Genomic DNA, 24,540 nt, shown 5'->3' with positions numbered 1-24,540 from the left:
TTCAAACCTAGGACTTTCAGCACATAAAGCACACACTGTGCCATTGATTTCTCTTCCCCCAGTCTTCCCATTTCATGTTTGTCATTGTTGATGGCATCTGTCTGTCTCGAAAGACAATGGAGTGGTGAAGTCAAACCTCTGCATTAGCAGCACCAAAGTGACCTCCCTGGGGCGCAAGCCTGGGCAGTGTGTATGGAGGTCCTGGGCTCCCCAGACAACAAGACCCTCTCTCCCAGCCTCACTGATGTGGTCCAAAGGAAAGCAGAGCAATACATTTGGCACCAGCTTGGCTGCAGGAGTTGCCAGAAGGAGGCGTACACGGCACCATCCAATCACCAAGTTTAGTAGCTGAAACATCTTGATTGTTTTGTTGTTGTTGTTTAGTCATTTCGTCGTGTCCGACTCTTCGTGACCCCATGGACCAGAGCACGCCAGGCACTCCTGTCTTCCACTGCCTCCCGCAGTTTGGTCAGACTCATGCTGGTAGCCTCGAGCACACTGTCCAACCATCTCGTCCTCTGTCGTCCCCTTCTCCTTGTGCCCTCAATCTTTCCCAGCATCAGGGTCTTTTCCAGGGAGTCTTCTCTTCTCATGAGGTGGCCAAAGTACTGGAGCCTCAGCTTTAGGATCTGTGTTCAATTGTACCTGTGTTTAATTCTAGCCCATTGTCTCTGCAGGTGGGAGCTTGCAGCAATGACGACAAACAGCAACATCAGCCGACCCATCTTCTCCTCTCATGGATAATCCAGTCTCCTTCTCCCCCTCCTAGCTGCCCTCGGCCCCCTGCCTTGCAGACATCATCTACCGTCTCCTTCACTGTGCATGAATGTTTAGCCTATTCAGGAAAGGGACACTGCTTCACCTCCACATAAGAGATTTCTTTGTAGCCCAGCGCTAGGAGGGCTCTACTTGCCCATCCTGCTGCCACACCTCTCCAGCTGCAACTTTGCCGAGACCTCGCCTTAAAGGCAGCATGCATGCAGAATTGGACAGTGCGCTCTACAGAGAAGCAGTGCAGGTGCACTCCTGCTCCTGCTGCTGGACACTACAGCTTACATTTCTCTATGGCGGTAGTACAACTTGAATAATAGGAACAAAAGAAACTCAATCTCAGGACTAACTGGTGTAAGGCCAGCATGTGCTTCGCATAAGTCTAGGATCAAAGGCAAACCAAGCAAGGACTTACCAAGACCCAACTTCTCTACGTCCCTAGCCATTTTGAGTGCCTGGCCCTCACCATTAACCCAAGGGCTGAACCAGGTGCCCTGTCTTAAGCCATTTTCTCCACTCCGCTGTGAGCTCAGAAAAGCATGCCTGGTCTTACATATTTTGAAATTTGACTGGGTTTGCCCTTCTCCATTGGGCATCCAGGGGAACTCCATATATATACATATGAGATAATCAAGCACTCGCTGCCTTTACAGTAGTGTGGACTTCTGTGAGGTCAGACTCTTTGCTTGGAAGAGGAGGGGGAAATGATGACAACTCTGGCCGCCTAGGCAAGGAGTGGCCATCCAACATCTCATAGGACTGAGTAGAACAGAGACTTTTCTGTGCCTGTTGCAGGAGGGGTCACTGCAAGATCTGAAACGCTGCTGCCCAGTTTCATGTGTACAAGCAGCACCTCTGAATTTATAAATACGGGGGGCGGGGAAGCTAAACTTTGGTAGCCTTGTGTGTCAGTGCTTTTTGTATGGCTGGAGGGTGAGTGATGGACCCATGCAAAGAGCTTGGGGGTACAGGGCCCGGAAATTGCAAACTGAGCCTGAAATCAGAGAACTGGTCTCACTTTGTGGCTAATGGCATGCACTGGGAAGCCGTCTGTTCAAATCTTCCTCTGACCAGGACTTGCTGGATGACCTTAAGCAAACTTCTCAGCTTCAGCCCCCACCTGAAATTCAGGAGTATTACTTGCCTGCCTTACGGAGATGTCGTAAGGAGAAGTGAAGTGTTTCATATATTCTAAAGTGCTATATAAATGCTCCACATTATTTAAGATAAAATTGGGCTTCGTCGTCACCCTTATTAAACGAGGCTTTCAGCCAGCCAAGACCATTCTGGTGCCTCAAAGCTGCCTGTCTCAAATGTTCCATTGACCTATTTAACCCAGTATCAAAATTACACAATTTTGGGTGGGGAGATCAGAAGCTCATCCCTTTTGCTTTCTTATTACTTTTATTACCCAAACATATGACCTGCTTTGTTTTCTTCTGCGTCCGTGAAGAGGTTGACATCCCAAAATGCTAGCAGGATGCCATGGAATGGAAAAAGCATGGGGGCAAGGAAGAAGAGAGGGTACATGCAGTAGCTTTGACCCTGCTTAATTTGTGCATTGCATTCCCATCCAAGCATTGTACTCTGTGGGTTTATCTGTGATGCAAGGCAGCAGCTGGCCTCTTAACCCACAGTGCCTCTAGAAAACCCTGGGGTAATGGACAATGCCTTAATGTTAGGTGGGTGTATATGGATATTCTCAACTATGATGAGAAGATTGTGTGTGTTTGTGTGTGTACACACGTGTGATGAGCACATTAACCACATCGCAAGAACACTGGATGGAACAAATGGGACCAAAACAAAAACAGTAGCCAAGGGGTTCAGGTGCACACATATCTTTGTTCCTCCATGTTTTTCATCATGACATGTAGGGCTGGTTCACATAAGGTATGTTCATCACTTGATGTGTGAATAAGCCATCACAGAACCAGGCATTCTATAGAGCACTCTTATAGCACCTTCCCATGCTCAAAAATAATGCAGTTCCTTTGTTCAGCCGCCACTGACCAAGTGTGAAAAGTGCTTGTCGGATTTTCAGTTTATCACACCCCAGATAACAAAAACCGGGACCCTTCCAAGTTCCAGCTTGCTCTTTTTTGCTTGCCTTCTCTTGTTTTCTCTGCCACATGGATTTTATTCTTTGACGGAGTTTGATCAAATAACTGCAGAATGCTTGCCGCCCAACATTTACTTATTTGTAATTGTTTTCTGAATCAGTCCTTGTCTACCTCACCCAAATTGTGAAGAGCGTTTGCAGTCCTTCCTAGGAGGAAGAGTGATCTACAGTTTGCAGTTAATTGTATTGGCTTACTAGGCACACTTACACGTTTAACTATCTGTTCTGAGATATTCCTTCTGAGATGATAGATCAGACCTTGCTACTCCTGTGGCAAACTCATCTACAAATCCCAAAATCATAGCCTTGACTTAAAATAGCACAAATTAGTCACTGGCAAATAGTTTTATAGAGAACAAACAGAATGTCTCTAGTTCAATTACAGCACCACAGAACCCTTATCTGTGATTTCCTCCCTAGTAACTGTGATGAACTGTCTGTGGTTGTGATATATACCCTGCTTCTAAATGCAGTTGCCAAAAAATGGTCAGGCTTCATCCTAGTCTCAAAACTTCAGTTACTTATTTGGGTTAAAAATGGAAGCTAGTGTTTAAACACTGGCTACCTTTTTACAATTTGATTAATTTCGTACTTCTCTGTGTCAATTATGATTTAAATAATTCTTAAACTGAGAAAATCGGACTTCCACCGTGATTCCCAGTTGTGTGAGAAATTTATGCTACTTGGTAATGAAGGTGGTGCTTGTGAACAGCCTGTTTCTCCAAGACAAGAAAGGCTTTATATATGGTAGTTGAATTTCCCTAAAGGTTTTGATAGCATGACCCTGAGTCTTATTTTCTGATTTGTGGCTTTTAATCTCATGGTCTGTTGTTACAGCTGTATCTATACTTTATGTTTCAATTGTTTGTGGTCATTCCCTCTCTGCAAAGACCACTGGCAACTCTAGTTTGGGGAGGGATGAACAGAGATATAACAGAATTCTAAGTAGCCTCCTCAAACTACACTTCTGAGAATTCTTCGGGGAAAGCCATGGCAAGTAATCTAGTATAAAGCAAACATTTGTGCTGTAGGTACATAGACCAAATCTGTGACAAGGCTCTCTTGATTTCTCCTCAGGAGGAAGGCACAAGTGCCAGAAATTTCACACTTTTTCATTTGGGTGATCAAGGCATGTAAGGAGGGATGTCATAGAGCTGTTTAAAATCATGCTCAGAATCAAAAACATGGATATGGAGAGGTTTTTAATCTTCTCGTAATACTAGGAATGCTGGGCCATCCGAGAAAGCTCTGAATGGTGGGAGATTCTGGGTGAACAAAAGGAAATACTTCACATTGCTCAGAGAATTTGCTGTCACAAACTCTGGTGATGGCCAGCAGCGTAGAAAAGCCCTTAGACAAATTTATGAAGGATATAAGACTATCAGAATAGCTGCATACAACCTCCAGCATCAGAGGCAGCATGGCTCTGGATTCCAGTCACTGGGAAGCAAGAGCAGGAAAGGGCTGATAGATTTATGCTTTGGGAAACGCGATACTGAGCTAAATAGGCCTTGGGCCTGATCCTGCAGGGCTGTTCTTCTGTTCCTAATCTGTTCTTCTCTGTTGCATATCTTGATTGCTGGCAAAGGCACATGGTTTCTTCCACTGTACAAGGGAAGGGGTGTTGGCAGCAACACTTGGATACTCCCAAGAAGAGGCGACCAGAGTTCATATTGGCCCCAGACTCTCTTACCTGTCTTGGCTATTGATGCCTTTTTCAGTGGTCAGTGCAAGCAGTGGCAGCTGGACTGGTTGCACCTAGTCCTTCATTAGGGGAACAATATGAATCAGGCTTTAGCTTTCTGAAGTTAGATGACTTGAGTCATCTGGGGGGCGTGTCCCTCTGTTACAGGAATTATTTCTGCTGCAGAATCTACCTCTTGCCTTTTGCAATCTGTGGTGTGTTTTTTTTTACAGAGATCAGCTACCTTCCCCCTGCCCCCCCCAAAACAAACCAAACATCATCCATGACAACATAAAAGCAAATGCGACCAATGCACAATCCAATGCCTCAAAACACATCTTCATGGTTAGTGTCAGAGTTTTAAATGTAGCATACCAGCTCACAGCCAAGAATCTGCTACAAAACTTTTAAATGTCTTCTAGGCTGGAAAAGCAGCAGTTTTGGAGGCACATGGAAAGAGCCCTACTGAAACAGGTCAAAGGCCTCTTTGATACTCTGCTCTGCTCCCGCAATAGCCAACCAGGTACTTCTGCAAATCCCCCAAGCAAGACCTGACTGCAACAGTGCGCTCTTGCTTGTTTCCCAAGCAAGCCTGGAAGCGCTATATTGCCATCATGGCTAGTAGCCATTTTAACCTCAGTGAGGTATGAGGTGGCCACTCCTTCCTATAGTGTTTAGACACATTTTGTGTGCTATTTATGGTTTTGCATATTTTTGAAAGAATACAAAAAACCCCAGCAAAATCCACTTACCAGAAGCAAAAATGGGATGGGCATACATACCATTAGCATCCTTTCATCTTCTCAAATCCACCACCCTCCTGTCTCCAGCCTCAGAGGTAGGCAGAGACTTACAGAACAATCCTGAGGAAAACCAGTTTAAGTTAAGTTGGTGTAAATTCCTCCTGTTCCATACTCCATTCAGGAGCCAGACTGAGCCTGGCAAAGAGAAAACAAGCCATCAAAGTAGACTTTGACTTAGCAGCAGCAACCAGTGTGGTGTAGTGGTTAAGAGCAGTGGACTTGTAATCTGGTGAACCGGGTTCGCATCTCCGCTCCTCCACATGCAGCTGCTGGGTGACCTTGGGCCAGTCACACTTCTCTGAAGTCTCTCAACCCCACTCACCTCACAGAGTGTTTGTTGTGGGGGAGGAAGGGAAAGGAGATTGTTAGCCGCTTTGAGACTCCTTTAGGTAGTGATAAAGCGGGATATCAAATCCAAACCCTGGTGTAACTTTTGCCAGGTCATGTGGCTGAGCCAAATGGTTTGTAACGGATGTCTTTCTTTGCCCCATCCCTAACCCTTTTTTTTTACACCAGGCTAAGTTCTACCAGTTTAAATCCTGCTGGCTGACTGCTGGCGTAGGTCCTGTTCAGTCAGGATGCGAGCGTTCTTGGGATTTGGCACTACAACGGGGATAGCTTCAACCTGTATCCTTTTCAGCCGGACCTGATTGACAGATGTGCTGCAGAGCTACACCTCCCTACCGGCTCCTAACAAGCAGGGAACTTTGTGCCCATTTTTATTGGATTATCCTTAGCAGCCTCCCCCCCCCCACCCCCCCCGCCAGCCTGTGCGATTTAAAAATCTCTTTGCTGAAAATTAATTAGGTTCTCAACACGTGTTCTTCACAGCTCTCCTGTGTGCATCTGAGCCTTGTCATTACATTTCCCCAACCTGCACAGAGTCTCACATCTCTCCTAGGTGGATAATTGATTCAGGACTGAGAGTTCGACAAGAAGTATTGTTCTATTAAGATGCAAAACCACAGTACTCTGGGCCCGGCTCCAGACTGAGTGGGACAGAAAGAAATTGCATTTTTAAAAAGGGAAAGGAGGAGAGCTTTGCTGGTGCAATCTGGTGCAACACTCAGCCCAGGTTGAAATGTCAGGGTCTAGCCGCAGGGTATCCATGTTTGTGTGTATTAATTATAAAAAAGAGAATACATCCAATTACATTTCCCTTTTTGGTGTGCAACCACAGCCAGTCGCCATCCATAGCAGAAGACATACAGTGGTACCTCGGGTTACATACGCTTCAGGTTACATGCGCTTCAGGTTACAGACTCCACTAACCCAGAAATAGTACCTCAGGTTAAGAACTTTGCTTCAGGATGAGAACAGAAATCGTGCTCCGGCGGCGCGGCGGCAGCAGAACGCCCCATTAGCTAAAGTGGTGCTTCAGGTTAAGAACAGTTTCAGGTTAAATACGGACCTCCGGAACGAATTAAGTACTTAACCCGAGGTACCACTGTACTTTGCTTGATAAGGCCACCAGCTTCTGATATACTAATAGTGAACTCGTTCTTTCTCCAGGTGTAGATTCTTGTGTAAATCATGAGGTTGAGTTTTTGTTTTCTGTTTCTGTACAAACAGCCCAATGAGAAATGAATGTGTACAGTTGCCACAGAACACTTAATACTAATGAATGGGAGAAGGGAATTGGCTGGAATGGATTTTCCCAGAAGAGGACATGGCTGGCTATAACTTTGATCAGGAGCACTCCACCCACTTGCAAGAAATAGTTCCAAGTCTCATTTGTTCCATTTCTAACAATGCACAGGCAGATAGATGCCTCTAGGAAGCTTACATGCCGAACACGAGCATTAGCCATCCCATTGTTTTCCCTCCAGCATCTTTGTTGGAAAGAGATGCTTTCTGAACACAGAGATTTCATTCTTAGACATGAATGTCTGATTGCCAGTTTCCACAAATTTGTCTAACCCTCTTTTAAACAGCCACCTAAGTGCACAAGAAGGGACACGGGTGGCGCTGTGGGTTAAACCACAGATCCTAGGACTTGCCGATGAGTAGGTCGGTGGCTCGAATCCCCGCGACGGGGTGAGCTCCCGCTGCTCGGTCCCTGCTCCTGCCAACCTAGCAGTTTGATAGCACATCAAAGTGCAAGTAGATAAATAGGTACCACTCCGGCGGGAAGGTAAATGGTGTTTCCGTGCGCTGCTCTGGTTCGCCAGAAGCGGCTTAGTCATGCTGGCCACATGACCCGGAAGCTGTACGCCAGCTCCCTCGGCCAGTAAAGCGAGATGAGCGCCGCAACCCCAGAGTCGGCCACAACTGGACCTAACGGTCAGGGGGCCCTTTACCTTCACCTAAGTGCACAAGAGGCTGTCCTTAATTCTGCAATTGGTGTAGAGGTGCTTTGTTCTGAACCTACGGCAGTACCAACTAAATTTCACTGGCCACTAGTTTTCCAGCTACAGTGAAAAAAAGAGACCAGTCTCTCTCCCCCCTCTCTCTACACTATAATTTTTCTGCTGGGGAAGATGCTATAGAGGCCAAGCAGTGTGTCAAAATGGGGAAACTTAGGCAATTTCCCTAGTTATGAAAATATGGGTGTTACAAGCATTTTGGGCTATGTGCTGTTGGGGGGTAGGCAGGTATGCAAGCTCCCCACCCCAACCTCAGCCCTGTACTGAACATCTCTTAAAGATGTGTGCTAAACTATCTTCAAATGAGTGTGACAGCAATTCATTTTCTTTGCTCATGTAATAAGAAAGCTGTTTATGTGATGCTATTTGTAGAAGTGGATCTTTCTGTTGATCAGGGACTGCAGGAGAAATGTGACGATGTGCCTTGGTAAATGTTTTGCCTTCTGTTTTAATGAGAGCTGCTAGACTACCACGCAGGTTCAAGGTAACCCCTATTATATGTCTGGCAATTGCTTTTTTTTCCTTTTCCTTTTTTGCTTCTGCCTTGGCTGCTATGCTGTTAGTTATGCTATTTCAACGCCGTTCCAGCCTTTTCCAACCCGCTACGCCAAAGGGATGCAGCCCATTTGTCAGATATTTTCTCTCTCACCTTCCAGAAGCATTAACCTTCATTTCCCTGCAAATTAACCTCTTACAATCTTCTTGATTCATTTCTCTCCAGTCTCCTCATTTTCCTAGTCTTCTGCCGAGTTTGCTTAGAGGGGGAAACGAGAGTTTGTACTGAGAAGCAATCAGCAGCATCCAATACACAAACACCCCTGCTCCCCAGTCCAGTGCAAAAGCGGGAGAGATCCATATACACTCCATAATGTCCAAGTGCAGAGTTGGCTCCAGGTGTCCGAAGACACTGTCCCTGGTGTCCCCTCCCTGCCATTGTTGCCAACTGCTGTTGCTGCTCCTTTTCCTCAATCTTTACTGCCAGGCAGGGTGCCCCCAAGGTTGAAGAAGACTACATGTACCATCACACCCATCTCCCAACACTGAGCAGCCCAACACAACTTTCAGATCCTCCAAGTGTCCCTTTTTTCCAGGGACGTCTCTGATTTAGAGAAGCTGTCCCAGTTTCTGATTTGATCCCAGAATGTCCTGCTTTCCCTTAGGACGTCCCTATTTTCATTGGAGAAATGTTGGAGGGTATGGAGTTTTGTTACCTTTTTATATGTCTTGGAAGTCACCTAGAGTGGCAACCCAGTCAAATGGGTGGGGTATAAATAATAAAATTCTTCTTAATATTATTATGGAAAAGGACATTCCTATTGGAGGGACTGGTGTTATCATCTCTCGCCATTGAGGCAGAGCAGAGCCATTGTGCCTAGTGGCCATGGATAGTCTTCTCCGCCACCAATTTGTCTAATCCTCTTTTAAAACCATCCAAGCAGGTGGCCACACTGCCTCCTGTGTAGGTGAGTTCCATAGTTTAACTCTGTCCTGCATGAAGAAGTATTTTGTCTGCCCTGGCTCTCCCAACATCCATTGGATGTCCACGACTTCTGCTTTAACAAAAGAAGTAAAACTTGTGTTTATTCACTTCCTTCCTGCAAGGCATAATTTTTATAAACCTCTGGCATGGTACCTCTTACGTGCCTTTCCCCCTTGAACCATTAAGTCCCAAACTGCAACGTTCCTTCAAAGGGGAGCCTCTCCATCCCCTTCATCCTTTGGGCAGCCCTCTTCTGACCTTTTTCTAGCTCTACAACTGTAGAATTGGAGACAGACAGATTTGGCTCGGGGATTCCTAGTTGCTGATCTCCAATTTAAATTTGTGGGACTCTGGGCAGGGGTTTGATTAAATGCCCCGTGCAGTCCCCCTGCAGCTTCATGTCAGTAATGGCAATAATGGGAAGGGAAGCATACAAAATCCTTTAAGCTCTCTCTGGAGCACACCCATGAGATGGATCACGATGGAGGAGACGAGGTCATTTTTGTTACAGCAGACAGCCTGCACAAGCAACATTTCAAGCACCTTCTGTTTGTAACCCTAATTTTTGTATTAAAGAGACTCCCGTCGCTGCTTCTTGCCTTATGGAATCTAATGGCTGAATACACTGCCTGCTTTTTTCTTTTTTTTAATGTTCTGGCAGAAAAGGGATCTAAATCTTCACGGTCTCAATGATGCAGACGCATATTGGAACCCAGGGAATCGAATATGGAATCGGGGAATTAACTTACACTTCTAACTATGCACAGTCTCCTTCAGGACAACCCAGGTGTTACATCTCTTTCTCTTCCCTTAGAATAAAAGAAACCCTGCTGCGGCCCTGAGTTAGGAGCCTTGTCAAGGAGAAATAACAGAAAACCTTGCAAAATAAATAAATGTCTGTCACCAACACCTATATGAAGCCTGAATTCACCTGCCAAAAGGTTCATAGATATCTGAAATTTATTTATTGCATTTATATCCCGCTTTTTATAGCCCACATGGTTCTTCACCTCCTTGTTTCTCACAACAAGCCTATGAGGTAGGTTAGGCTGAGAGACACTGACTGGCCCAAGATCATCCAGTGAGTTTCAGGGTTGAGTGGGGATTCGAATCCTGGTCTCCCAAGCCCTAGTCCGACACTCTAACCCAGGGGTAGGCAACCTAAGGCCCATGGGCCAGAAGTCGCCCACAGGCAGGGCCTTGCAGAACCAGGCAGAGGCCTGGGCCAGGTAGATAATGTGCCCCCCTTTTTTTACCCTGGGGATAACTGAAGTCTTATAAATAAGTATATAAATAATGCTGACTGAGGCCACCTTTGGAATCGGAGGCCCAGGCCAAGTGGCCCATATGGCGCCCCCTCTGTCTGGGCCTGCCCACAGGGGTCGTTTAACCGGCCCACGAGACACCCCTGAACTGAGCCGCCCGCTCGGCGAGTCCCCGCGTGCTGCGCTAAACTGGCGCAGCACAACGTGAGGACTCGCTTCCGCGGCGCCGGAAATTGTGTCTACGCAGACACCGGAAATCGCGTCTGTGCAGACGCAGACACCGACACCGGAAGTCGCGGGCGCGCATGCACATTAGCAATCCGGCCCACAGAGGACTCTCCATTGGAGTGAACCGGCCCAGGCGAGGTAAACCTTGCCGACCTCTGCTCTAACCTCTACACCATTGATAGAACCGGCGTGGCGCATGCAACATGCACAAGCTTCTTTGCATAATTTGCATAGCTTTGTTTCTTGGTTGTAGAAATTGGGGTTCTCTTTGCCCAGATGTTTTGTTAAGTGCAGCCCCAAGCATAACTAGTGGGTGGATGTTGCTGCGCTACAGATCATCACGGCCCTGTGTGATGCCAGAAGCAAAGTGAGATCTTTCTCAGTCTGCAGAACATGCTGTTACTCAGGCTTTGTTCCAGGGTCTTGTAATCATAGGCTTCAGCAAGGTTTCCTGCAGAACTTACAATTTCAGCACAGAATGCTACAGTCAGTATTGCTGATCACTCTTAAATAAACCATGCCAGACTGCAAATCCCAATAGGAACATTTGGAATAAAGGGATGAAGTGCGCACACACTTGCTCCAAGTTTTTTGTTTTTATCGAAAGAGACAGGGATTTCCCCCCGCTGATTTCTACTCTAAACACAACAAGCTGGACCTGAGCCAGTTGTGAACATCTCTTTGAGACGGAAAACCAGCAACATCCCTGATGAAAGGCATGGCAAACGAAATCTCAACCTTAGGCTAAAAAGCAAAGGGAAACAAAGGGGGGGGGGGAATGTAATCTGTGCTCTGAATTGTGTAAGATACAGTTCCCCCACAACAGACTTTCCCAAACTGATGTTCATTGGCCACAGCCAGCATGGCCAATGGTCAGGAACGATGGGGACTGGAGTGCAAAATATCTAGAAAGCACTAGGTAGGGAAAGGCTTCCTCAAAATAATCATGCCAACAGAAACGGCTCTTTATTACTCCTTCCTGTGTGATTCAGGGAAACCCAGCCAGTTAAGTATACGCACATCATTCACAATTGCCAGGGACGTTGCAGGGCCAGCCTTAACATTAGGTAAGGTGAGGCAGCCTCCCTCAGATGGCCAGTCTTGAGACCCTATGGTGGTGCTGTGGGTTAAACCATAGAGCCTAGGACTTGCCGATCAGAAGGTCGGCGGTTCGAATCCCCGCAATAGGGTGAGCTCCCGTTGCTCGGTCGCTGCTCCTGCCAACATAGCAGTTCGAAAGCACGTCAAAGTGCAAGTAGATAAATAGGTACCGCTCTGGCGGGAAGGTAAACGGCGTTTCCATGCGCTGCTCTAGTTCGCCAGAAGCGGCTTAATCATGCTAGCCACATGACCTGGAAGCTGTACGCCTGCTCCCTCGGCCAGTAAAGCGAGATGAGCGCCGCAACCCCAGAGTCGGCCACGACTGGACCTTATGGTTAGGGGTCCCTTTACTTTTTTAACTACATGGTTATTCTTAATTTGTACCTGCCGTGGGCGGTTCTATTGGGATGTTCTGTTTTGTGCATAAAATGGACTGAATCTAGACATATAAAAAAACCGCTGTGAAAATGCTGTTTTAAAAACCGTTTTAAAATATATATTGAATTTCCCATTAGCTCACCATCACCATCTAGTGTCACATTTGTAAAAGGCACTTAAAACACATTTAAAACGTTCTATTTGCAGCTGTATAGCTGACTCCATAGTTTTGGGAAAATGCTCTGGCTTTCCGTGTATATTTTTTTGCTATGAGTCCTGAAAAGCATGGACTGTCCCTCAAGTGCTTGCTTAAGTGTCATCCAAACAGTAATGAAGAACATGAGCTCTGTTGGATTGGACCCAAGGCCCATCCGCCCACCACCCCATATCTTTGTGAAACATAGAATCATAGAATTGTAGAGCTGGAAGGGACCACACGGGGTCATCTATTCCAACCCCCTGCAATGCAGGAATCTCTTGCTCAAGGTGGCCATAACCCTGAGATTAAGAGTCTCATGCTCTACCAACTAAGCTATCCCAGACCTAAACACCAACTCCTTTGCATCCCAATTAATATGAGGGCACTTGTCTAGACGGTCAGATGATCAAATCAAGTCTTTGGAGAGGAGACAATATGCTCCGTTGTAGTCAGCAGAGCATTTGTTTAATTCAGGATTCAGCTGATGATGCAGAGGGGTCGCACCCTAAAAAGTAAGTTGCACTTCGACACTTAAGTGCAACTTAAGTGCAGCTTAAGTGCAATTTCAACAAATAAATTCGCCTTTGGATTTAACAAACCTGCACCACTAGCTGACCGTGGAAGTCACAGCATTTCGCTGTGATCTTCGGATGGAGATCTTGCCTCTGCCACAAACTCACTCAGAGGCCTTGGGCAACTCATTGATCTCTCTCGCCCTCAGGGCCACTAGCAGGATTTTCTGAGACTGGTAGTCTAGCTAGGCGAAGCCATGGGTCCATCACAGTACATTCGCTTATATGTGCTCAGCTTCAGTTCCCTGCAATCTACGAGGACAGTAATATTCGCCTACCTTGCAGGACTGCTTGCAAGGAGGACAGAGATAACATACGTGAAACGCTTTTTCTAACATGCTGCAATTGCTAAGCTTTGTTATTGCGCTTGCTCCTTAATCCTTTAGTTTTCTGCTTGGAGAATCCCATATAGCTAGCAGCACTTAAGGGCATCACCGCATCTCCTTCATCAGCGACATCACTGTGACTCAAAGTGAGGATAATCCTCCTCCACTAGGAGTGAACCCCCCCACCCCCACCCCCACCCGTAACCCCAATTCCCTGCTGAGATGACAAGCCGGCTTTAAAGAGCCAGAGCCTCCCTTTATTGCTTCCCCTATCAGATTACAACAAGCAGGCTGTGGGGTGGTGGTCAGGCTATTTTTAGAAGCCTGCTTTCTAAAAATAGCGCAGAGATGTTTAGAATTGCGTCACAAGAGGTAATTTTATCCCCGTTTGGCCTGACGGCCCCTCTCCCCCCCCCACCTCCCCAGGAGGGGGTGACTACAAAAGGAAGGAGTTCTTGAGAATGAGGGGTCAGCAAGTTCAGACCCAGACAGAGAGAGGAAAGAGGTAAGAAGTCCTTTTAGGGGATGGTTGGGCCAGATCTGACCAGATCTTGTATGTCATTATTATTATTATTATTATTATTATTATTATTATTATTGGTTTGCTACCCTAAGGAGGTGGTGAATCCAACTGTCTTGCAGCCGCCTGGCGCTTAGCACTTGGATTCAGCTGAGTCGCCCTAATTTTAGCCCAATCACTGCCAAGCAATAAGCCTGGCTTGTGCCCCTGAACAGCTCTCTGTCAATTCATTACCCGCAGTACCACCCAGTGGACAGCAGAGACATTGAAGCACAGGGCGCATTGATGCAGCTAACTTCGGATCCAGTTGCCCCCTGGCTCTTGTGATCCAGATGCATGGAAGGGTCAGGTTGCGCTGGCTTAGTTTTTTCCCATCTGCACCAGGAAAGAGGCTGGGACCATTGCAGGATCAGTTTTGGCTCTCCAGATAATGATAATAATAACAACAACAGATGTTGTTGGACTCCAACTCCCATCAGGCATGACCATCGGGGCCAATGCTGGCTGGAGCTGATGGGAGTTGTAGTCCGCCCACAACATCTAGAAGGCCTCTGGTTCCTCATCCTTGCGATTTGCTCACATGTGATTTGCTCACATTTGAAGCGCGTTCCCACCTGCCCCTCCAAGGTACTCTGCAAGCTGTCATTTGTTAAGGGTTGTGGGGAGTTGTGAGGTCTAAACAAGTGTCCAGAATCATCTGAGGGGGAAACAGGAATTCAAATGTGCTTCAAAGTTATAGTACACAGCCCCAGGCTGCGTATGTGCTGTACATTTAAAGCACATGACCCCCCCCAATAAAAAATAATTCTGCGATCTGTAGTTTGTTAAGGGTGCTTGTAATCATAGGTCTGTGGTGGGTCAACTATAGTTCCTGGGGCTTGGAGGAGCTATATGCTTTAAATGCATGGTGTGTACACAGCCTTCATTTTTTAATTCAAAGATGCAGAGACTGAAGTCTGTCTGCATGTTAATCTCTTTGCCCTCAGAAGCCCTTGCCTCTAATCCCAGATACTTAAGGGCTGGCTGTGGTTGTTCGGCAGCGTAGGAAAGGCACTCGGTGCATGCTCAAGGGTCTCTTTATATTCTGTTTACATGTTGACCTCTGGCACTGAATTCTGCAGCGGAGCCCTTTTTACAAATTAGCTTCTTGGATGTGTCGGAGCGTTCTAGGAATAGATTTCCGGATGTATTCCTCATTTTAAAGAACCCTCTTCCCCCGACCTCCTGAATGTACTGCTCAACTTCCATTGTTTCAGTCTCCAAAGTGTCCCTTTGTCTTTGAAGTAGGGCAGTTTTTCTCCTGATGCAAGACTTTGGGCAGCAAGCATGATCGGGGTGGGAAAATTATATGCATCAAAAACTTTTGAAGCTGGTTCCTATAGAGTTTTGGCAGTCCTATTCCCATCCCTATACAGTGCCGGCCTCTAAAAGATTGATGCTGGCTACTGAAAATTTGATGCTGGGTAGTGAAAATTTAATGCTGGTGTCATGCTCCAACACAGATAGAGGTCAGGGTAGAAAGTTTGTTTCCAATTCATAAAAGAGGCAGAAAAACCACAGCATACATTTAAAGAACATGGCTTCCCTCCAAGGATTCTGGGAACTGTAGTTTATTAGGAGTGCTGGGAACTGTATCCCTTAAGGGTAAACTTCTGTTCCCAGAATTCTTTGGGGAAAGCCATGTGCTTTAAGTGTAATTTAAATGATTTGTGTGGATGTGACCAAAGTCACTGCTGAGTCGTCATGGAAGAATTAAGCAATGTACAGATGTAGTCTTAGTAAGCCATTGTTCTCATAACATATTAATGGTAAATATATTAAATCCCAATATAATAAATAACTAAGAGCCAAAGTAGAACACAATGCTAAACACATCATCTGAAGATACATCTCTGGTTTGTGTTTTGCTTTTTATAGTTAGCAACATATATAAATCCAATAAATAAAACAAATAGTTCCTTTTTAACCAGGCCTTTGGTTGATCTGATTGACATCCTATGCCCTTTTTAAAATGTGGCTCTTTTTTGAGGGCTGTGTGTTATTGGATTGCTGTTTTTATTTTTAGTATATATATATTGTGGTTTTTATGTTGGTCTTTTCTGTGAACTGCCCTGAGACCTCCAGGTATAGGGCAGTATATAAATTCAAAAAATAAAAAAATAAACTTGGCCTGGTGCCAAACTTTGCAGTGTGAACTGTCCTGGGCTCCAGCCAGTCAGCCATGCCCTTTCCCAGGATACTCCATTACTCCTCCCGCCACAATTTTCCATTCCTGTCCCGCAACAAACAGACTAAGCATGCTCAGTCCTCATTGGGCTGTTGGAGGTTCTCTGCCTCCTGCTGTTTGCTTAAAAGTCTTTCCCCTCCCTTTAAGGTTCTCTTTGTACTTCTGCAAAGCCTTGAAACCTTTCTCTCTTGTGCCCAAACAGCGCCCTTTAGGCAACATGAGGAACGATCTTCAGAAGGAGTCTGCGCTTTTACGGACACCCATTTAAATTTGCTATCTGTATGTCCATATATTTTGATGGGGTTGTTTTATTGCATATTTTAAACTGGTTTTTAAATATTTTGTAAACCATTTGATGCTCTGGCATTGATCAGGTTGTTGTTATTACCAAAACAGCGGTGGATTTTTATCAGGGCTACTGCACGTAGCTCAATGCTTTCCTCCCCTTCACAGCCCCCAATGACAATTCTCAATGGCATAACGAAAGCTTCACTTTTGTTTACACAGGCTTTACCAATATCAAAATCTAACAATATCCATAGTAGTCAGTTTTGTTTTAGTGTTCACATGAGCTCAGCACCAAACTAGATGTTATACGAGAACCCTATTACAGTGGTACCTCGGGTTACATATGCTTCAGGTTACATACGCTTCAGGTTACAGACTCCGCTAACCCAGAAATAGTGCTTCAGGTTAAGAACTTTGCTTCAGGATGAGAACAGAAATTGTCCTCTGGCGGCACGGCGGCAGCAGGAGGCCCCATTAGCTAAAGTGGTGCTTCAGGTTAAGAACAGTTTCAGGTTAAGAACAGACCTCCGGAACGAATTAAGTACTTAACCCAAGGTACCACTGTATTGCACTTCCCACTAAAAAAAAAAAAAAGGAGCTAGGATGTGACCAGTCTGGGACTGGGCTGTGGCCAGGTGAAAGTACTGCACTAGTGATAATCCTTTACCTGACAGAACTATGACTTAGCATGGCCTTGGACACAACCCCAGGACTCCCTCCCACCTCTCAGTGTTTCCATCGCTTTTCCAGAACCATGACCATCTTGTGTGAAAACTGCCGCAAGCCAATCAGGACAGAGAGCTGCATCTCGAGATGTCCAGCTGCATCAGTCTCCAGGCGGGAGATCAGGACCACAAAGCCATTCAGGTTAGAGACTATCCTGCTCTCTTTCCCTACCTGAGTCTACATTGGGGGCAGGGCAGGGGAAGAACCAACTGCCTCCAGTCAATTTTCCTGGTGCAAAAATCCTCCTATACATGTGTACACCATCTAAAAATAATGTTTCTGTCCCCCTTTAGAACTACCGGTGTTTTGTGTCCAAATTTAATAAATTAAACTACTTAAACTAATCAGCTGAGGCACACAGCTACAATCCTAAGCAGGTTTACCATGGGATGTGGAGCAACTTCCAAGTAAATACAGTTATACCTCATGTTACATTTGCTTCATGCTACATTTTTTCAGGTTGCGTCCCGTGGCGACCCAGAAGTACCGGAAAGGGTTACTTCCGGGTTTCGCTGCTCGCGCATGTGCAGAAGTGCTAAATCGCGCTTCGCGCATGTGCACAACCACCAGGTCGTGCCGTGCACCTGCGCAGATATGGCACTTCAGGTTGCTGGCTTTTCATGTTGCAAACGGGCCTCCAGAATGGATCCCGTTCGCAACTAGAGGTACCACTGTATACATAGGATTGCGCTGTAAGAGTCTCTTCATTTCAAACCAGCATCCCATCTGCCTACTGCTCAGCTGTTCCCAGTTTAAGTGGGGATTACAGAAACCATTCCCGGCTTCTGATTGGATCCTGGAATGTCCCATTTTTGGGTCCGGAGCTCTGGCACTAGTCGGTTGCCTTGTGCCGAGCACTGGACCAAAAGCTGCTTGTTTTTTTGGTCTTGCACAAGTCAGCTGGCTCCTGCAGGAGCATCAAAAACAAGCGTCCCAGTTGGGACCACTCAGATGCTGGAGGGTATGCATCTGTTATGGCAGGGATATGGAACCTCTGCAACCTTCCAGTTGTTGCCGGACTCCAACTCCCATTGTCCTGACAATTGGCCATGCTGGCTGGGGCTGATGGGAGTTGGAGTCCAACAAGACCTGGAGAGCCACAGGTTCCCCATCCCTGCGCTAAGGCTTTCTGTTGCTGGAGTGTTGCTGGTGTTCTTTCTGTAGCCAGCAGCTGACGCTCAGGGAGTAAACACCATTAGTTCCTGACAATATTTTAGGGTTAGCAGCACAGCTGTTCCGAAGCATCTGCAAAGCACTTGCTTCCTCTGCTGGGACAGGAGATGTGCTCAACGCTAGATGCCAGCAGCAGAGCAGAGAGCAAAACGGAGTGGTTCAGCCAATGCCAAACCAGACCTGTCACCTGTGGCAGCACCGTCAACTGGCAGAGGCTGTCCTGGTCCCACTAACCGATGAATCATTGAGGCTGCAAATGTTTACATGGCCAGACTCCAGACGGAAGCTGCGGCTCCTATCTATCTCCAGGTTGCACATGAAAGCATTTCTAACAGAATTGTAAAGTGGGAGGCATGAAATCCTCTTCCTTGAAGGACTGGCTGGATGAACATCTGTTGGAGAGTCTTCTCGAGTATAACGTGGACCTCGTTCGGCTATATTCATGCCATACATTTAAAGCACTATGGTCCCTGCTTTAAACAGCTATGGCTTCCCTCAAAGGATTCTGGGAGCTGCAGTTTGTTTAGGGTGCTAAGTGTTGTTAAGAGCAGTGCTTTCCCCCCAAAAAATAATGTTTCGGGGTACTCTCATTTTCCTACTCATATTGAAATACTGTCCCTCAATGAGGCCAAACTTAGAATCACAAAAGATTTAGGGGTATGCGTCCCCTCAGGAAAAAAGCACTGGTTAAGAGAATCCTATTCCCTTCACAGAGCTACAGTTCCTAGAGTGGGTTAACAATCTATTTCTTTTCACAGAGAACTCTGGGAATTGTAGCTCTGTGAGGGAAATAGGGAGTCTCCTAACAACCCCCAGCAGTCTTAAACAAACTACAGCTCCCAGAATTCTTTGGGGGACACCATGACTGTTTAAAGCAGTATCGTAGTGTTTTAATGCATAGTGTGAATGTAGCCTAGAGAGATCCATGTCACACTTGAGCCTCTTATAACCTGCTTATTTACCTGTTATTCAGTTCTCAAATCTTTAAAGTTCCTCCCCCACCAACATTCAAGTAAAAATGTGTCTGTATGTGTGTGTGTGAACAATAATTCACAGATACGGATGCACGATCAAATACATGCATGTTATATACACATTCTCCCAAGGCTATTTAAGTTGTGTGTGAGTGTATGTTATATTATTGTGCTATACAGCGTATGTAATACAATCATTATTAGCCACTGAGAGCCTTTTCTTCCACAAAATCTGAAGATTCAAGAACAATTTTTGGGCGTTACCAGCAAAAGCTCCTCTCTCCTTTCCTCAGTGCTCAATATTAATTGAAATCTGCAATCCTAAATGTTGCAACTGGGGAGTAAGGCCCACTGAATTCAGCGGGATTTACTTCTATATCAACACGCTTAGGATTGTGCTATAAGTGTTGCCCCATAGGACACATTTCTACATCAGATAGATGACACTGCATAGTCCCCTAGTGACCACCAGGACAAATACCCTTAGGAGAAAGAAGTTGATTGGCTGGGCAGAATAAGGGGAGTTCATGGTTATTCTTCTACTGATCATTTGTAAAACAAAAAGCAAAAAAAAAAGTCAAGTGTACTGGGGCTACACGTACACCAAAGTACACACGTCCCTGCCCTCAAGCTTACAATCAAAACAAACTGTTCAAAGCCAGGAAAGTGCTTGGATTAACTTCGGTGGAGCAAAACCAGTACAGTGGTACCTCTGGTTATGAACGCTTCAGGTTATGAGCTCCGCTAGCCCGGAAGTAGCTGCTCCTGGTTCTGAACTTTGCCCCAGGATGCAAACAGAAATTGCACGCCTCGTGCAGCGGGAGGCCCCATTAGCGAAAGCGTGCCTCAGGATAGGAACGATTTCAGCTTAAGAAAGGACCTCCGGAACAAATTAAGTTCGTAACCAGAGGTACCACTGTACTTTGGTTTAAACACAGTGGTGAGGGAAGGGCCATAGCTCAGGGGCTCTATAGCTCACAGTACCTGTCCAGGTCCAATCCCTGGCATGACACCTTTCTGAAGCTCTGGAGAGCCACTGTCTGTCTGCATAGACTAGCTTCCTGCCAACCTTGTGCCCTCCAGGTGTTTTGGACTACAGCTACCATCCTTCTTGACCATTGGTCATGCTGGCTGGGGCTGATGGGAGTTGTAGTCCAGCAGCATCTGAGGGGCACCTGGTTGGGGGAAAGACAATACTGAGCTAGGTGGGCCTATAGTCCAGCTTGATATAAGGCAGCTTATCCCTTTTTTTTAGCACTGGCCCCTGGGGAGATGAGTCTACTCTGCAGCACCAGTTCTTTAAAGTTCCCAGTTCCAAGAGATGGGAGTGCTGACGCCTGTCTGCCAGCTTCCAGCCCCTTTGCACAGCTGAATGCCTCGCATGGCTGTGCGGCGGTTGTCATGGGAACCATCACATACAATAACTGAAGTGCATATTGAATTTCTATGCTGAATGGTCCACTTTCAGCAGCACAGAATTCCCCCCGAATCCATCTGCTCTTTTCTCCCTCCTGATCTCTAATGCTGCTGTTTCTTTATTGATTACCCTTTTTCTAAGCTCTCCCTGGGGCTCCTTTGCAAAAAGAAAAGAAAAGAAGAGAGAGAGAGAGAGAGAGAACTAATGCAAAACAAACAAAAGAAAACAGGGTTTAGCCAGCTAAAAAGTAATGGCTTTCTTTAAAAAAGCAAAAGCAAAACTGAAGCATGGTCCTAGTCAAAAGATGCTTTCTGTCTCTGGATGAATTGTGGATGGTCAGATACAAAGGAGGGCAGAATCTTTGTTTCTGGGATGGGGAAGCACCTGCGACCCTCCAGATGTGCCCATTGGCCAACCTGCCTGGGGAATCAGCGGTCAACATCTGGAGGACCACAGATCCCTGATTTCATAGTCACAGACTACTCCTTTACTCCTCCCTCCATGAAAACTGCACATGCTCAAATCCCTTCCTTTGCACAACTATGAAAAAACAAGAGTCCTTCTGCCTCCATCTGCATCTGTTCCCCTGCTTAATATGGTTGCTGTTCTGCACCAACTTCAGGTTGAGCAGGAATCCAGGCTGCTACATTCCATTCCTTAGCCAGGCATGGGGAACTGCAGGCCCAGGGGCCAAATGCGGCCCTGCAAAGCTCTCTTTCTGGCACTTGGGTCTTTCCATCTTCAGCCACACACCCTCTCCACAGGCCACACCCCTCACCAGCCCTGCTTTGCGCCCTCCTGGGGTGTTTTTGCCTGGTTGGAATGTGTCCTTGAACTCTGATAATGCCTCTTGCTTGCTGTCAGAAGTGAGCCAGCAGTAAATCACACCCAGCAAGTTGGAGTTAACTCTTTGTTAGCAAAAAAACAACAACAAGTGGACAAACATGGTGGGGTGTCAGGCCTAAGGAGCACAGCAACTCATCTCCGTCTTGCCCTCCATGAAGCAGTTGCTGAGACTGAAGGTCCTTGCCTTCCCACAGCAATCTAAGTTTCCTCCTCGCCAATGTTTTTTCCAAGCAATCAGAGACTGTGTCTGCTTGCAGCCTTTCACTGCTCTGCCTGTTTCATGCCTCTTCTGGTTCTGGGAGATCGAGGGGAGGGGATCTCATTGCAGCAGAAGGGGGAGACACCCATGCTTCTTCACTATCCCGACTCATCTCTGCCTCTTTGTCAGTGTTTTGAAAAGGAAAAGGTTCTGACCTCCTTTTTACTCCTTTGCCTAGGCCTCAGACCTTTGTTGGCACAATAGAGTCTTTGAGAAAGAGTATTCTTGCAGAGTATTGCTGCTTTTATTCTTAAAAAGTCTTCTTCTCCAAGCACGACCAACAGCTTTTACACACACCAAACACAACCAGCTTTCTACCATCCAACCAACCCACACCACACACTAACACTGACCACTCTATATATACAGGTACCATTTGGTGAAAGGTTGCATGAGTCATTCTAGGCCACTGACTCATGCTGACTTAGTTCTTTTAGCATTAAAGAAACAGCAGCCAATTTTTAGCCGTGACACTCTTGGCCTCCCACATCCAGTTCTTCAGCTTCTGCCTCTGATTCTGAACTTCTCTCTGCCACAGAGTCTCCCAGCTCACCGAGTCCTGTTACCTCTTCAGCTTCCAACTCCTCCTCCTCCCAGTCTTCTCCCTCTGACCTCTCAACGTTGTCCCACCACCAATCTCTGGGCTCTGAGCCTCCTTCCCTTGGGGGTTCCCCAGATGACGCCTTCCACCATTCCTTTGCCTAGTTGGAGGACACAGAAAGGTGTGCAGGTCTAATCTACTCTACAAAGGTAAAAATTGCATCCATTGCTCCACCTAAGTCAACTGATGGAGGAGGAGTCAAGGGAACTCAGCCTCCATCCTGCCATCAGGAACTCAGTACCACCTCTTCTGTTGGGAGCAGACTGTGCCCCTTGGAGAAGCATATGCCTTCAAGCACACCAGGCTCACAGAGGGAGTATCGCTGGCAGGAGAAGCATGACCATTTGTTGAGACATCTCCACAGATATTATCTGGCCTCAGACTCCTGATGCTGTTCTCGGACTCTGTTTGTAGCAATCTGTACCTGTAGCCTGACCTGTATTGCTGTAAGCCTTGAACAAAGCTTTCTCTCTTTCCTGCACGTAAAAACCTCTGTCATAGCATTTGGGATGGCAGCCGCAACAACATGGGATCGGCACCACTGAAGGCACTGGGACTTGCCTTTGAGTAAACCTGCAGTGGGTTGTGCTGTTAAGCCAGAACTGTGACTAATGCAATTTTTCTCTGCCACTGTTAAGTGTGCAGAGCATTAAGAAAAACACCCTATAATTCATACCTTACAGCACAGAATGATCATTAATATTCCTGTTTTATACTCAGAAGGCACTGAAGCTGACAGAAAATGGCTTGCTCAAGGCCATCCAAAGAATTCATCATCGATGAGCAAAATTCTAGATGCCCAACCTAAGGAGTGATCTAAAAGTTAGCACCCTCCTCACCTTTCTGATATGAAATGGGTGCCAAAAAACCCCTTTGTGTGGTGGTAGCTCCACAGAGGGGCTTAACATTTGAAAGTGATTCCCCACATGGATGGATAAGGCCCAGACATGTGATAAGGTGTCATACTAGTTGCCAGGGGCTGAGGGGAATATGAGGCACTGCTGTGGACACTTGACACCCTCCAATATTTTTTATCCAGTATGCACCTTCGTCTTTTGCTAGGGCCGGCCCTGCCTTTAGGCAGAGTGAGGCCGTTGCCTCAGGTGGCAGATACTGAGGGGGTGAGAAATGGCAGTGAAATACAGCAGAGTGGTGTTTGGCCCCTACCTGCCCTGCTCCCCCTAAGCTAGCTTGTTGCCCTCAGGCTGTGTAGGAAGACGCTGCCCTATCACCATTGTTGAAATAAGATTCAACAGCCAGTCTAGTGAGTTTCCATACATGGAATGTGAGGGGCTGCCATCTTGTTCTTTGCCTCAGGAAGCAAAAGGTCTCAGGCTGTCCCTGTCTTTTGGAAAGTCCTATGTAACCCTATGCAAACCAACTGCTTGGCAAACTATGAGTGATTTTCCCTCAGTCCAACAGTTGCCTCTGAGGCCTGGTTGCTACCAAATTGTTAAACCTGGGGTAACCTGTATCTCTTCACACTTAATCTTACTCAAAAGGCTGGAGCTGTATCACTTCGATTGGAATAATAATAATAATAATAATAATAATAATAATAATCAACGCCACCCATCTGACTTGGTTGCACCTGCTCCTCTGGGCGGCTTCCGACAACTTGAAACACAGTAAGACATTAAAAAACATTAAAAACTTCCCTTCAGATGTCTTCTAAAAGTCAGATAGTTGTTTATTTCCTTGACATCTGATGGGAGGGTTTCCACAGGGCAGGTGCCACTACAGAGAAGGCCCTCTGCCTGTTTCCCTGTAACCTCACTTTTTGTACTGAGGGAACTGCCAGAAGGCCTTTGGAGCTGGATCTCAGTGAAATCTCACACAATTGAACACATCTCCATTCAGAAAAATGCCCTGCACATAGAAAAGTAGCATGTCAAGAAAGAAGCTGGGATAGAACCCTTCTCTCTGGCAGCTGGCTTCCTTTACGGATGGATTTTGGATTGTTGGGGGTTTTTTTGATAGAGGAGCATTCAGTGCACCTGAAGTATGAAGTGGAACATCCAAGACTGAGATTTACCATGTCAGGGAGAATTAAGCCTGAATCACACAGGCCTGAAATGGTCTCTCTTGAACAGTTTAGCACAGTCGCTTTGGGCCCATTATGTGTCTGAATGCTGGTGAAATTGTCTCTTCAGTGAGAAATCATATACATTGGGGAGAGTTTTCATTTTCAGAAAAAGTCTCCTACTGTGCCGT

General features: G+C 46.3%; 2 protein-coding genes across 11 annotated transcripts in view; both read left to right on the top strand.

Annotated features, from left to right (window-relative positions):
- Positions 1–1,661, top strand: part of KLHDC3 (kelch domain containing 3) — a gene marked incomplete at its 3' end in the record, with an annotated part of 42,355 nt that extends 40,694 nt beyond the window's left edge. For all 8 annotated transcript variants that reach the window (XM_083605442.1, XM_083605440.1, XM_083605438.1 and 5 more), the window contains one exon: positions 678–1,661. In XM_083605442.1, the coding sequence (XP_083461568.1) occupies positions 678–744 (67 nt within the window). The remainder of the gene's footprint in view (positions 1–677) is intronic.
- Positions 1,662–13,713: 12,052 nt separating this feature from the next.
- LOC310758542 (neuronal PAS domain-containing protein 4-like) overlaps positions 13,714–24,540 on the top strand; it is a 34,235-nt gene continuing 23,408 nt past the window's right edge. Inside the window, exons 1-2 of one of the 3 annotated variants that reach the window (XM_083605137.1) lie at positions 13,714–13,800; positions 17,081–17,197. In XM_083605137.1, the coding sequence (XP_083461263.1) occupies positions 13,757–13,800; positions 17,081–17,197 (161 nt within the window). In that variant the 5' untranslated portion in view covers positions 13,714–13,756. Of the gene's footprint in view, positions 13,801–16,304; positions 16,322–17,080; positions 17,198–23,343; positions 23,654–24,540 lie in introns of those variants that run through there. The other 2 variants (XM_083605138.1, XM_083605140.1) reach the window with 2 other exon arrangements.

This window comes from Podarcis filfolensis (assembly GCF_964270895.1).
Source record: "Podarcis filfolensis genome assembly, chromosome: 3".
NCBI lineage: Eukaryota > Metazoa > Chordata > Lepidosauria > Squamata > Lacertidae > Podarcis > Podarcis filfolensis.
Note: the sequence above shows the minus strand (reverse complement) of the source record. Positions and strands in the feature narration are given on the sequence as shown.